This window comes from Monopterus albus, unplaced genomic scaffold (assembly GCF_001952655.1).
Source record: "Monopterus albus unplaced genomic scaffold, M_albus_1.0 scaffold206.1, whole genome shotgun sequence".
NCBI lineage: Eukaryota > Metazoa > Chordata > Actinopteri > Synbranchiformes > Synbranchidae > Monopterus > Monopterus albus.
In genome coordinates, this window is record NW_018128086.1 from 5,151 (window position 1) to 18,454 (window position 13,304).

A 13,304-nucleotide genomic window follows, 5' to 3' on the forward strand; every position below is an offset into this window, starting at 1 on the left:
ACTTATCAGTCATAATTAAAGTCTGCTTTGTGAGTATAATAAACCATTTCTTAAAACATGCCCCCAGATTTTTATTTATACATGAGTCTACTCTCAAACACTGGTGTGCCACTTGTTAAAATAATTCTGAAAATGTATATTGAAGATAGTGTAATTAGGGGAAGTGTCTTGTTATATGGGAGTATAACTAGAGATCAGCAGGGGTGACACGTTTCTTAATGAAACCCTTCATAATGACCAGACTGCAAAGAGAGTTTGAGAGGAATAAAATATAAAGTCACTAGGCTGCTGAAAACATCTGATCATCAAGCCTGCTGACTTCCATTGTTCTTTTCAGAATAAAACAGGTTGAACATATGGTTTTATTTTTGTAATATTGATACCTAACTTAAAATATGTTGTATTCTGAATAAATAAGCCATATACTCTATATATTTCTTTCTACTGATATGCCTGTATTGATTGATTGTATAACTTGTTTTAGTGATAAGATAATACAAAGTTATGAAAAATACAGCCCACTTTCCACATATGAATTACAGTATTTATGGACATTCATTAAATGCATGTAAAGTTCAAAAATGTGTCAGGGTTAGGAGATTAAATCACTTTTTGAAATTGAAGATTTAATAGATTTTAATGCCTCTATTTTCCAGAAATGGTATCCAAAATTATTAGTGTGCAGTGATGGTGGTTTACACTCAGCTGCAGTCTAAAAACTGGGCACACTGTTAGAGAAGTTCTCATGATTGACATTTATGTACTTTTATTAAATTTGCAACATCTTGGACTTGACCTGATGTACAATTTTATTGGAACTGATGTAAGTGAGGTAGCAGACAGTCTGGATAAAGCTGCACTGAACAAAGTTGATAATAGTGTCCTAGACATTGATTTGGGTAGAACAGAAGCAAAATCATTTATCCATCACAACATAATGACATCATGGCAGGACATATGGGATAAGGAGAGTAAAGGTAGAGGGTATTTTAAAATTCAAAAATCTTTTTGAGTGAGAAACAATATAAAAAATTATAAAATCAAAGAAGTTATTTTTCTCTAGACTGAGATTAGCACACATAGGACTTAATTCAACATTATTCGTTATGGGAAAAGCAGGTTCTGATAAATGTAGTACTTGTAATTGCAAAGGAATAGTAGAACATATATTGTTTGGGTGTAGGAGATACAATCTATTGAAAGAGAATGTTTGAAGGGGGTGGGTTTGGGTAGGGGATGGAATATTAACGGCCTGCTGGAGATAGGGGATAACCAGCCATTGGTACAGACGGAAATATTTAAATATGTAAAGGAGCCAGGGTTTATGTGTAGAATATAATCTACTCCGGTGCATTAGGTGGCAGCATAAGCCTTTTAAGTTGGTCTATAGCCTGCCATTAACTGAGGAAGAAGAAGGGAAAAGAAAAAGAAAACGGGAAAAGAAGAAGGAGAAGGAATAAATAAATAAAAATAAATAAAATGATAAGAGTAAATAAAAATAAGGTAAAGGAGAAGAGAATAAAAAACAAAAAAGAAAGGAGAGGAAACTGTCGCCTCTCTTTTCCACATCGAGGGGAAGTGGCAGATGACCTGTGAACCAATCAGAGGCGTCGATACTAATATGACGTAGCAGGTCCTGTTTTCGATCTGGACTCGATAGCATACGTTAGCCAAGTTGGCGGGCATAGTTTTGGCAAGCAGAAAGTCTGTGGAAATAAACATACGATTTATTTGACTACTTGGGATTTGTTTGCCTTGCTAGTAACGTTATAAAACAGCATGCGGGCTTTTCTTATTGTTTAGTGTTTTTCTCACTTAGCAAAGTGAAATCGCTAGCGACCTAATGCTAACGCTAGCTAACTCCAACGCCTTATTTAAATGATCCATCTTGGTGGGGCTTTATCCCGCTTTGTTGTCACGTCAAACGGCTCATAAGCAACAGGTCCGCGTGTGTGAGTATATTATAATCTGTGGCAGTGGCGAGCTTTCTTTGTTAACGAAAGATTTTATGTTTTTTTTTATCATACTGTTTGGACAATCTTATGGCACTGTTTACTTTCGTTTACAAGTTTTTGAAAGTGGCTGTGTTATCGACACTTGGTTTTATTTTTCCCTTAAATAACAGACACCATAATTTTAATATTAAATAGCTCATTGGCTAACCCATGACTGAAGCAACAGCATTAGGGTATCGTGGCCGTATTAAATAGCAGGATATATGTGATTAGATTTTTAATATTGCTTACTCATGATTTATTCAGATAACGCTAGCTTCAGATTTAACACACTGTTAATAGTTATAGTTTTTGTTTGTCTTGCATTGAGACATTGTTGTTTTATGAAAATGAAAAAACAAGTATAGTAGAAAAACGTTTTGGTGAACTTCAAAGTCAGGTACCAAAAATCATTTTTGTCCAAAGTGTCGTTATTGTATTAAAAAATGAAAAACTGTGGTGTTACTGGTTCTGGTTCTTCCAGTTTTCCCCAGATGATAAAACATTTGCTGTAATATATATTTGAGATAATTCTCTTGGCAACCCTGCAGATTTTAGCCCATCACTGTTAGTGTTACCAGCCTGGGGCTTCCAGTAATCAGAACTGCTATCACATGTTTTCACTGGGCCACTGGAAATGTCTCCTACTTGATGTCCAGGTTACAACAATCTGATCCTCATGTGACATGCTGCACTTTTAGTTTCAACATTCTACCTCTTGTTATTTTCCAAAGCAGAAAGGGCCGACATTTTTGATGGCGGTGGCTCCTGCCTCGATGGCGGATAAGATCATAGAACTTGATGAGGATGGAGAGGAAAGTCCTCGTCCGCCCTGCGCCACCCCCACCTCGTCTTCTGAACATCAAGCCAAAAATGTCTCTCCACTCAAAGCTCAGCAGCCGCCCCCCACCCACATTACCCAGTCCCCTTTTGCTTCAGCGAAGAAACACACACATGTTCTGCAGGCAGAGAATCAGAGGATGTTCTCTGAGGTGAGCTTACATTGAGGGAGTAATAACTGATTATTTTCATTACAGATGTTTTAAAGAAAAGATGCAGAAAAAGATGAGAAGATGATGCGCTTGCATAACAAAAGTCAAGCTTGGGACAAATGTACATGGCCACTCCAAAGTAGCTGTGCTAGTTTCTCACCATGGTGACACTGGTGATACTGTGGAAATTGGTAAAGACACTAATAAAAAGTTGTCTTCTGGAAAAAGATTTCAGATAGATAGATAGATATAATTGTTGATATTTTATTAAGCTGGATTTTGCCATGAAGCCTGTTCCACTGTCCTGAAACCCTTCTACTTGTTATTGCATGGATGTTTTACTCAGTCCTTGGCCTGCTGAAAGTTTTGTTATACCAGAGACTTGTAATTATATTGACAGTACATTGAAACCAGGTCTGAACACAGCATGCTGTTGCTGTTTGTATTGGCATTATTTCTGTCCTTTGACTTTCCTCTGTCACCCCACACTGATCCTTTACCTACCACACTTACCATTTTGCCTCCTGTCTTCTGTTCAGTTCGTGGAGCACTGCTCAGCCTACACCCACGACTGCCCAGAGGTGCTGACGTTTCTCCAAACCAAGCATGACAAGGCCTTCCCCGACTTTCTGTCTTCTGTGGAGTTTAGGAACATCTTAGGACACTGTTTGACTCGCGCTCAGGCCAACCGCTCTAAAACATTTGTCTACATCAATGAACTGTGCACTGTGCTAAGGAAGCATGCTGCCAAGAAGAGGCAGACCCTCGCTGAGGTCAAGCCTGGGTCTTCTACCTCAGCATCCAGTACTTCCCAAGCTACCTCTGCTATGCTCAAAAGTAAAGACAAGGCTGAAGGTAAGAAGGATGAGGAGGAGGAGAAAGAGGTGAAGCCAACGGCAGAGGAGGAGAAACCTTCCACCTCAGGGCTGCAGGAGGAGCAGGAAGCAGAGAAGAAGACAGAGAGAGCAGCCAGGAAACAGGTTAGTGTTGAACACTAGAAGGCTTGACTAGTTTTGTTGTTGGCTGATAATGACCTTCAAGTAAATCAGCTGCTCATTATAACTATTAGAGATATATGTTGCTGCATTGTTTATGGAGTTCTTTGATATGAAAGTAGAAGAGAAAATGACTTTGAAGCTAAAAAGTATGAATGATAAAAGCAGATATGAGCATTAATAAAGGTAATAAACATCTGTAAATAGCATTATTAATATTACCAACTATTCAAGTTAGTGAATAAAGCTGTAATGAGGTAGGGTTATATAAAGGGAGGTTTCAACAACTCCTAAACTCACTCAGTCTAGGAAATGTGCTTATACAGTATTAGATTTTGATCAGTCTTATAAAGCTCCACTGCTTTAAGTACAGCTCTACAGTGTGATTATCAACATTTGGCAGAGATTTCATGAAGTTGTGCTTGCTTATGTATTTTAAATGTGTTGACTTTGACTTGATTTTTTTTTTTACATAACTGGATGTTGTGTTTACTGTAGTGTGTTATTTTTATATATTTACTTAATCTCAGTGAGGCTTCACCTGGTTAAATAAAGGATAAATAATATTTTCTTTCACATTCAGCTTTGACCCGAAGTCACAGACGAACCAAACTGTAGCACTTCACTAAACCATTAACCGGTCACAACTCATTCTCGTATTAAACTAGCCAATCAAATGTATTTCTTGTCTCCATACACATTGAAATGGAAGTATTTTTCTGCTCCCTCCTTTTTCTTTTCACTGTTGAGATACTACTTGTGAAAATATGCACAAACAACCTAAACGTCTAATCAGAAGTCTGTGTAGAGAGCTGTGCCTGACTCGGCATGTCTGTTAATTTCTCTCAGATAGCGTACCTGGAGAACCTGCTCAAGGTGTACAACGACGAGATCTGTCGTCTGCAGCGGGCTGAGCTCAGCCTAGACGACCTGAAAACTGAGGACTCTCTGTACATCCAGGAGCAAAAGCTCAAACGCAAGGTCAGGCTGGAGTGTGTGAGACGTGTTCTTTTATATTGAAATGAAAAGACTAATATAAAGATATTTCACAGTGTGAAATTTATTATGCATTAATGTATCAAAATAAGCATGTGCACATGGATCTTCACTCTTTAGGATAAACAGAAAAGACTGACTCCAACTTGGCGGTATACAATATTTGTATGAAAAGATGTTACTATCTGATTGGTCCAAAACTGTTGGGGAGAAGTTGTGGTTTAAACTTAACTCTCCCAAGATTGGTCCTTCAATCCGTCCATCCTTCAATCATCCTCTCTGCTCCAATGGTCGTGGACAGCGCCCTAAAAAGGGAGGAATACCTATACCGTCTTAATTCCTACATAGACACTTATGTCTTCCTTTGTTTCCAAGGAACTGCTACATTTTAGGCATTGCTCTCCTGTTCCAATAAAACTGCTCTGCCTGTGTGTGTGTGTATATTGCTTCCTCTTCCTGGGCTCAGATCTAATCTCTGTTTCAACTGTTCAAAGAATCCCAATAAACTATAGCTCCCCCGGCCCATCAGCCAGGTGGTGGTAATAAATTAACTGTGGACCCTCTTTGCCAAAGCTGTAAATCTAATGACATTCAGTGTTTTAGTGAACCAGTCTCCTTGATGTTAACCAGTGCTCCAGTTGGCTAACATTATAAATATTGACCAGTGATTCAGTGAACACATAGGGTGATATGTAACTACATAAACATAAACACAACTGTGAGATTAAAATATATATAAACTTATGTATGCTATATAATAAAAACCCTAACTAATTATTCATTTCTATCTAAAATGAAAATCACTCTAACAAGTGTGACTGGGGTTCCACCCATAAACAGGGCTGTGGTTACACATTAAAGGTGTAAAAGAACTGCTACCCCAGGTTGTGTTACAGATGGTCACACCTCTCTGCCCCACCTGCTTTTTCTCTTCCAGATGATGAAGATTTATGAAAAGCTGTGTGAACTAAAGGGCTGCAAGACGCTAACAGGCCGAGTCATCGAGCAGAGGATCATCTACAACCGTACCCGTTATCCTGAGATCAACAGGAGGGTGAGCTGCCTCTTTAAATGGTTTTAGAGGTGGAAAGCAGTGAGCTGGGTAAATCTTGTTTGCATTAGTGTGACTGGGTCAACATGTGTTGTTTAATCTGGGTCCAGTTCTCAACTTGGTTTCTGGAAGTTATAAGAAGTTATACTGATTATATACATCTATATAATTTCTCTGTGGTTATTGAAATCTAATAACAATCCCACACTAGAGAATAGTAATGACCTCTGACCTTCTCAGGCCTACACTGAGCTCTTCCTGGTGCAGAGAAGTACTTTTACATGGATTAACCCTCCACAACATATAAAATAACTCTAGACTAACTGGACTAACATGTTGAATCTAAAAACACAACGGCAAACACACCCTGAAAAACATTTGTGTGTCATATTAACTTAATAGTTTTGAATCAGGCCCTTCAGTATATGGATCAAGTAGCCATATTTAGTGATCTACAGCTGTTATTACACTTTGTCAGATACATATTTAATCAATGTTTAGGTAACTATAAGAACCAGCAGTGATCTGATGCTAAAGGGCTGGCCTGTACCTAGTACAAACAGTGATAGGAAAAGTAGGAATGTAAGTTTTGCATTTCTCCAAAACAAACACATGCAAAAACAAAGTTACATGAAACAAATCAGACACAGCTTTGGGTCTGGGTTTGGACTGTGGTTAGGCTGCTTCATTTGGTAGAACTGTGTTTTAATGTGTTGCTATGTTCCTCTGTCCTGTCAGATCCAACGCTTCATCAACAGTCCCGAGGCACAGAGGAACCCCCCGGACTACCAGGACATCCTGCACCAGGTGCTGCGCGCTAATGAGCGGCACAACCTGTGTCTGAGCAGAAAACAGCTGAACCAGATCGCCCAGGAGGCCTTCAGAGAGACCGGGATCGAAATGCAGAAGAGACGTCACAAGGACCTGGTGTACAACTTTGGCTCATATCTCACTGACAGCTACCAGCTTAGTAAGACTTCAGACTGAAGCTACAGCTTGTTGTGCCGCCCATTTTTAATATACGCAGCCTACTTGACATCAGAGAGTAACATTAGACAAACGTTTGCAGTAACCTAACCACTGTAATACAACGCGCATGTAATCTTAGATTTTTATATCATTTTTAATAAAATCATTTTCAAACTTAGGGAGTGTTTTACAAATTCCCTTTAACTGAAATGCATTCATTTCCACTATTTTTTCCTCAAATGTGCACAATCCTCAGGTCATCTTCTAACACTTAAACTGTCATAGTGTTGTTGTTTTTGAATATATAAAACATGATTTGTACTGATTTGAGATCCACCACTTCTCCCAGTTTTAGAGCCTTCTAATAAAATAGCTCAGAAGTCTTTACAGCTGTGTATCATATAAAAGTTGAGCTCCAAAATGTAGCGGTACTGTTGCTGGAAATCCACTAACCTTCTGCCACTTGCTTTCTTTTTTCGCCCACGCTCCATGTCTTTACTGTTCTCATAATCTTTGCCTTTGGTCCCCTGACTGCTCCCACTCCTGTTCTGACTTTTCTCTCTTTTCTCCACCTTCCTCTAAAGCTGCAGACCCGGCTCTGACAGATCCCTCACTGCTGCGAAAGCTGCGATCGAACAGAGAATTGGCTCTGACCCGGCTGGAGGAGGTCATCACCGTGTACGCCATGAGGCAGGAGGACGTGGAGGAGCAGGAGAGGAGGAAACGCCTGGACAAAGACAGCAAAGAGAAAGAGGTGTGAGCATCAGGTGGCTTCTGCTTTCAGCGGGAAACGAATGTGCTAGGTGACACATCGTCCTGTCAGCACATGAACTGGTGGCAGAATCTAGTAAAACACCAGAACGCTCAGCTGCATTCCTTCTCACCAGTACTGTTTAAATGATATGAAAATAAGATGCAGCATTACACCCCTTGATCCACCTGTACAGTCTAATGCAAACCAACACAGCTGCCTACAGTGCTCAGTTTGTTGGTTACTGTTGTAGATGTGTTAGTATGTTTTAGCATCGAGGACGTAGTGATGGGTTTGTTCACTGACATCGAGGACGTAGTGATGGGTTTGTTCATGACTGCATTGTACTGCTAGGTGTTCCTAATGTTCTGCCCCCCTCATGCATGTGCACAGGGAGGACTACTACTTAGAAACACCTCCCGAATTAATGAAGTCCAACACAACACTACCTTTAACTGTGAGCTCAGTGTTAAACATGTAATTAAATGGATGTATTTCCAACAGTGTTAACACAAATTGAAGATGAAAAACTTGTATGAGCTGAATTTATGGCAGAGCTCGTTTTGATTTGCAATAGTACAGGTGTACCTAATATAGTGGCCACTGAGTGTGTAGTTGCTTGAGGATGACTATCTCACAGCCAGTTTTTGTACATGTCAGGAATAAATGGAAACCAGTGGCAGAAAAACACATCAGGGGTAAAATAACGTTTTGTGGAAAATGCTCGGCTGTAACGTGACTAAGTGTCTCAACTTATGGGACCAACAGTAGATCTTCCCTCCTTGTCTTCTGCTCCTGTCTGACCCTTGCACGTCTTCTCTCAGGAGGAAAGTAAAGAGGTGAATGGTGTGGCAGAGGAGGAGGACGAAGAGGATGAGGAAGATGAATCTTCTGACCCAGACATAGAGGAGGAGATCCAAGCCAGCACTCGGCAGGATGGACCAGGTATGTAATCAGCGAGGCGGTTGTTTAAAGCATCGTCTAGTTAACACAGAGACGAGCTGAGTTGGGCTCAGAAGGTGATTGATCACTGACCAGACCAGGATGGCAGAGAGATGCTGTGTCATTGTATTAATGCCCCTCTTTCTATAGATGATGACGACAATGGTGAGAAGGTGGAAGATGATGGTAACGAGGTGGAGCAAGCGGGAGACGGCGCCAACAAGGAGGATCAGACAGACGGACTGTCAGGAAGTGTTTCTGCAGGGGAGGAAGGAAACAACAAGGATGAGGAGGAAGAGCCCATCACTAGTGAACTCAGCCCCCTTTCTGATGGAAGAGAGTCCCTGAACTCTTTCCTGTCTGAAATCCCCTCCCCCAGAGAGAGCCCCAGTCAGTCAGAGCCCGTGCAGGCTGATAACCAGCAGCCACTGTTTAATGGTAACGCCGCAGGACTCGAGGAGCCCATGGACTCCTCCAGTCACGCTTCAGTCGTGCAGGTGAGCACTAGCAAAGTCTCTGAAGGCCCTGCAGACGTCCCCCCTGTAGCAGCCAACGGGATGTCATGGGCTGTGTCACCAACAGTGGCCAAAGAAACATGTGACACAGAGATGACCAACGGCACATCGCCGCCGCCCAGCCCCCGAGCCACGAGGAGTCAGAAGAGGAAGAGGGAGGAAATGGCAGGAAACTCCCCCAATGCAAAGCACAAAATCACCCATAGCAGGTACTGTGACACATGGAGAACAAATCAAGTTGGTTTAACTGAGCCTGGGACTCCACAGCCAAGAAATAGCAACGCCACAGTGTAACTATTCATATAAACGTTTACACTTGTAGACTTAAAGTAATGTTGTGTATTATTGTATCAGTAAAGTTGTTTAACCACGTATTTCCCCTTCTCCCCCTCTGATCGCAGCGAAGTCGACATCCCTCTGGACATGGGCGTTATCTGCTACAGCCCTCTGCAGCAGACAGAGTCCACCCGAGCCGACTCCCCGAACCAGGAACTGGTCAGCAGCTCGCAGTCGACGCCGCCTCCCAAGAAAAACAAGGTGGGGGTGGAGATGATGCACAACTCTTTTCTGGATTCACAGAAGAGTTTGGGTGCATATCAGGACTTTTATAACATTCTCAGATATTCAGTTCACATCAAATCTGTTGAAATAGAAATGAACATCTAATATAGCAACGCCACAGTGTAATTAAAATATTGTGTCTTTATATTTTGATTTCTCCGTGTTCTTTGTTTTATTAGTCAAACAGGAAGTGGGCTGTACGGTCGGGTGCAAATGTTTGGATCAGTGAGATTTGTTGATCTTGTTAAAGTGAAAGGAAATAAATACAAAAGTGATTCGCAGAAAAAGTGGAATGGTCTCTAAATCAGGAATAGAAAGACTTAGCTGATACAGAGAGTGTGTATGGGGTGGGGGGGTGTTACTAGGTATTGACTTTAGCCCATGGCGCATTTATCATTTTTACAGTTTTTTTAATTTCTACGTTTCAAGTTTATTATGTAAAAGATAATAGTGCATTAATACTTGAAGAAAGGTTGTTTTTACATCTTTTCTCATTTTCATGAATCAGATTTTTACCCCCAGAATCTTTTCATCCACTTTCACCTGTTGAACTTTCAGAATAGTTGGTGATAGCTCTGTTTTGCTTTGTGCGTTTTCCTGACCATGCCTCTGTTTGTGTCTCCAGGTGAACGTGGCGACCCAGTGCGACCCAGATGAGATCATTGTCTTGTCAGACTCAGAATGACCTCTGACCCTCTCACCTGTACTCTGGGAAGCAGGAAGCACATTTCCACAGAGCCTCCTCCGCTGGCTCGTAAGAAGACGAATGAGCTGAATCTTTTTTTTCCAAGATTTTTAAATTTCTGAAATTATTGATTGAAACCATCAATATCAAGTGTTTTTACAGTGAAACAACAGGCGCTCACAGCTGTGACACACTCCACTGGCAACAACATGTTTTTGTAAGGCACTCCAATAAAAAGCATTTACAGGGAAATCAAATCAAACAGGACTTTGTTTTTTTTATCCTGGGCGGCCTGTTCCACTGTGTGCACCAGCTGTCATTTTGTCTGAGCACGGAGACGCTGGTACCGACCTCTGCCCTCCCTGTGTGAGGGCAGTAGAGGAACCCAACCGGCCAGAGGTGGCTCCTGCCTGTCAGTGCAACTCTACCGTCCCAGTCGGTCGCTAGCAGCTCCGAAGTTTTTTGCTGCTCTGGACACGGAGCTGAAACCATTCTCTTGGGGTTGACCTGACCCCTGAGCTTTAGTGAGTGAGTGAGTGAGCTTTAGGTGCCTGAAAACATGAACTGTGCAGTCGGACGCTGGGCCCAGACAGTGGCTTCTGTTTCCGCAGACGCTGTGCTGGCGAGGGCTGAGCCAGCCGGTTTACATTTTTATATTTCACATGCATTATGTTCTGATAGAGGAGAGAGAGGCGCTGGTTTGGGATGATGTAGTTTTTTATGGTGTGAGCAAGCTGTGTTCTGTTTGTGCTCTGTATGGACTGCAGCAGCAGTTGACACTGATATTTACATTTTTTCCCATTGTTTCCTCTCCAGACATGCCTGTGTTCAGGCTTGTCTGGAGCAAGGTATGTTTTTCATTCACAGCTGTGTTTGCTGAAGGACCACTGAGTCCAGGAAACTGTTGGTGTGAAGGGCAAAGCACAGATGAGAGCGGAAGCAGTTTAACTTGTCTTACTGTCAACAAATCTCTGTAATGAGCTGTTCCTACTCTGACTTGTCATAGTAGGACAAACACAGGTGTTACATTAACTCCTTTACCACTGGCTCCCAGTCACAGCCACAGAATAAACACACACCGTGGGTTTATTCTTTTAATACTTATTTCTACACCTTCTTCTATTAAAGCACCAAATGTGTATTAATCTGCTGCTGAAAATAGTCCTCAGCAAACACCACTTGCTTCCGTTTGAAGACCTTTTGCTAAAAACTACAGCATCCAGCTGCTGTTTGTGACTCATTTTTACAGATTTGTGTTTTCAGTCAGAACCAGTGGGTGTAGAACTGAGAGCCACAGGCACAGGACTCAGAAATGAATACAGTTTTTATTACAGATGGACTAACTCATTGGTTTGTTGACAGTAAGAATAATATATACTGCCAGTCCATAAATCTGACATGTCTCAAAGCAGAACACACAGGAAGTGTCTCCATTATTCAGCCTGTATTAAGCCCGCTGGGCTCAAGCGGTCCTCTGAAACCAGAACTTACTGCAGTGTGTTTCATCCAGATCCAGACAAAGGTCAAACACGTGTTGAGATAAATGATTTTAGGAATCCTAAACACCTGAGTCTGATTTAAAAACTGCCTCATAAGATTTATTTTCCTAAAAAATTCACTTTCATAAAATCCTAATCTTTTATTTTCCAGAGTGCAGCTTGTACATGTTTGTGTCCTGTTGATGCACTGGGTATTTAGATCAACTTAAACCATTAGAGTGGAGTTTTCTACACCCCTGTTATATTTAGAATCAAGTTTATTTTTTCTAGTGGTTATGAACAGATAAGATCTCCAGCATTGGAGCTGTCCCTGTATAACGGAGCACTAGTGTGCCGGTAGAAGTCTGGGCCCTTAGGTGAAGGGGAAACTGTCTGAAAAACAATCCCTGTGCTTGTTTCCCCTCCTGAATCACACACAGGTGACGTTACATTTTGGGGTAAATGCTCTTTTTAAAGTGACTAAAGGTCGACCTGTCGGGCCTCGTTTATGCAGGAGAGATCATTCACTGTGAAGTTCTCATTTTTGATAATGGAAATAAATGATACATTTTGTTTTACACTGCCTGTGTGTTGCTCATTGGGATTTTTTCTTGTTGTTGAAGTATATTTTATTCAGTTTGAGAGAGTGTGTGGATACATTCTTGTTTTACAACCGTTGGTCTCCTCAGCTCCACTGTTTGAACCAACAAAGCTCAGTTAGTTGTTTTAGCTACAGATGTGTTGTTCCCATCCACAGCATTGGTATCAGCGTAGATACTGGCTTTATTTAGAGAGTGGAGTTTGTTCCTTCAGTCACAGTGGTGGCCACCAGCTCTGTCCCCTGTCTCACCTTCAATGCAGATGTTCCTAATGAGGTACACAGATGTTAGATCTGGGCAGAACAGAGCACTGGTGTTGTACCAGCAGATACCATGTGGCCTTTTAGTAACTAATTTTAAATCAGTATCGATGCTGCAGCGGTCTCTGGGTGTTGAGGTATTTAGACTCTACAGCAGCACTTTCACCTGAGCAGACATAAACCTGGTCAGACTTTGAAAGCAGTATCTACTGAGTTCTGACGGGTCAGTACTTAGTTTTATTTCTATGTTGATTATTTAAATAGTTAAAACATTTCAGTTCTTCATTTAAAAACCTGACATACTGTAGCCTGGAGTTTCTAAATGTGCACATTTAGTCTTTTTAAAGAAACACTTCTGCCTCTTAATTTTCTCAGAGTAGGAGAGGAACAGGTGGACCTACAGTGGGCAAATAAGTATTTGATACACCGCCGATTTTTCTAGTTTTCCCCACTTACAAAGAATGGACAGATCTGTCATTTTCATCGTAGGTACACCTCAACTGTGAGAGACAGAAT

General features: G+C 41.3%; 1 protein-coding gene across 3 annotated transcripts; it reads left to right on the forward strand.

The window, feature by feature from the left end:
* The first annotated feature begins 1,612 nt into the window (after positions 1 to 1,612).
* Positions 1,613 to 10,479, forward strand: daxx (death-domain associated protein). Of its 3 annotated transcripts, none has more exons than XM_020618524.1 (11): positions 1,613 to 1,958; positions 2,729 to 2,986; positions 3,526 to 3,966; positions 4,831 to 4,962; positions 5,915 to 6,031; positions 6,767 to 6,998; positions 7,582 to 7,751; positions 8,573 to 8,693; positions 8,841 to 9,414; positions 9,607 to 9,742; positions 10,392 to 10,479. In XM_020618524.1, exons 2-11 carry the CDS (start codon positions 2,750 to 2,752, stop codon positions 10,449 to 10,451), a joined length of 2,220 nt encoding a protein of 739 aa, XP_020474180.1. In that variant the 5' UTR covers positions 1,613 to 1,958; positions 2,729 to 2,749; the 3' UTR covers positions 10,452 to 10,479. The 3 variants fall into 3 exon arrangements, with proteins under 3 accessions (XP_020474180.1, XP_020474179.1, XP_020474181.1); XM_020618523.1 differs by having other exon boundaries at positions 2,732 to 2,986; XM_020618525.1 differs by having other exon boundaries at positions 1,613 to 1,942; positions 2,732 to 2,986.
* The last annotated feature ends 2,825 nt before the right edge of the window (positions 10,480 to 13,304 follow it).

Excerpts from the sequence above, each read along its gene's own strand:
- daxx (XM_020618524.1), top strand. The coding sequence starts at position 2,750 with ATGGCGGTGGCTCCTGCCTCGATGGCGGATAAGATCATAGAACTTGAT. Across the intron at positions 4,963-5,914 it reads AGCAAAAGCTCAAACGCAAG|ATGATGAAGATTTATGAAAA; the intron begins GTCAGGCTGGAG and ends TTTCTCTTCCAG. Across the intron at positions 6,999-7,581 it reads CACTGACAGCTACCAGCTTA|CTGCAGACCCGGCTCTGACA; the intron begins GTAAGACTTCAG and ends CTTCCTCTAAAG.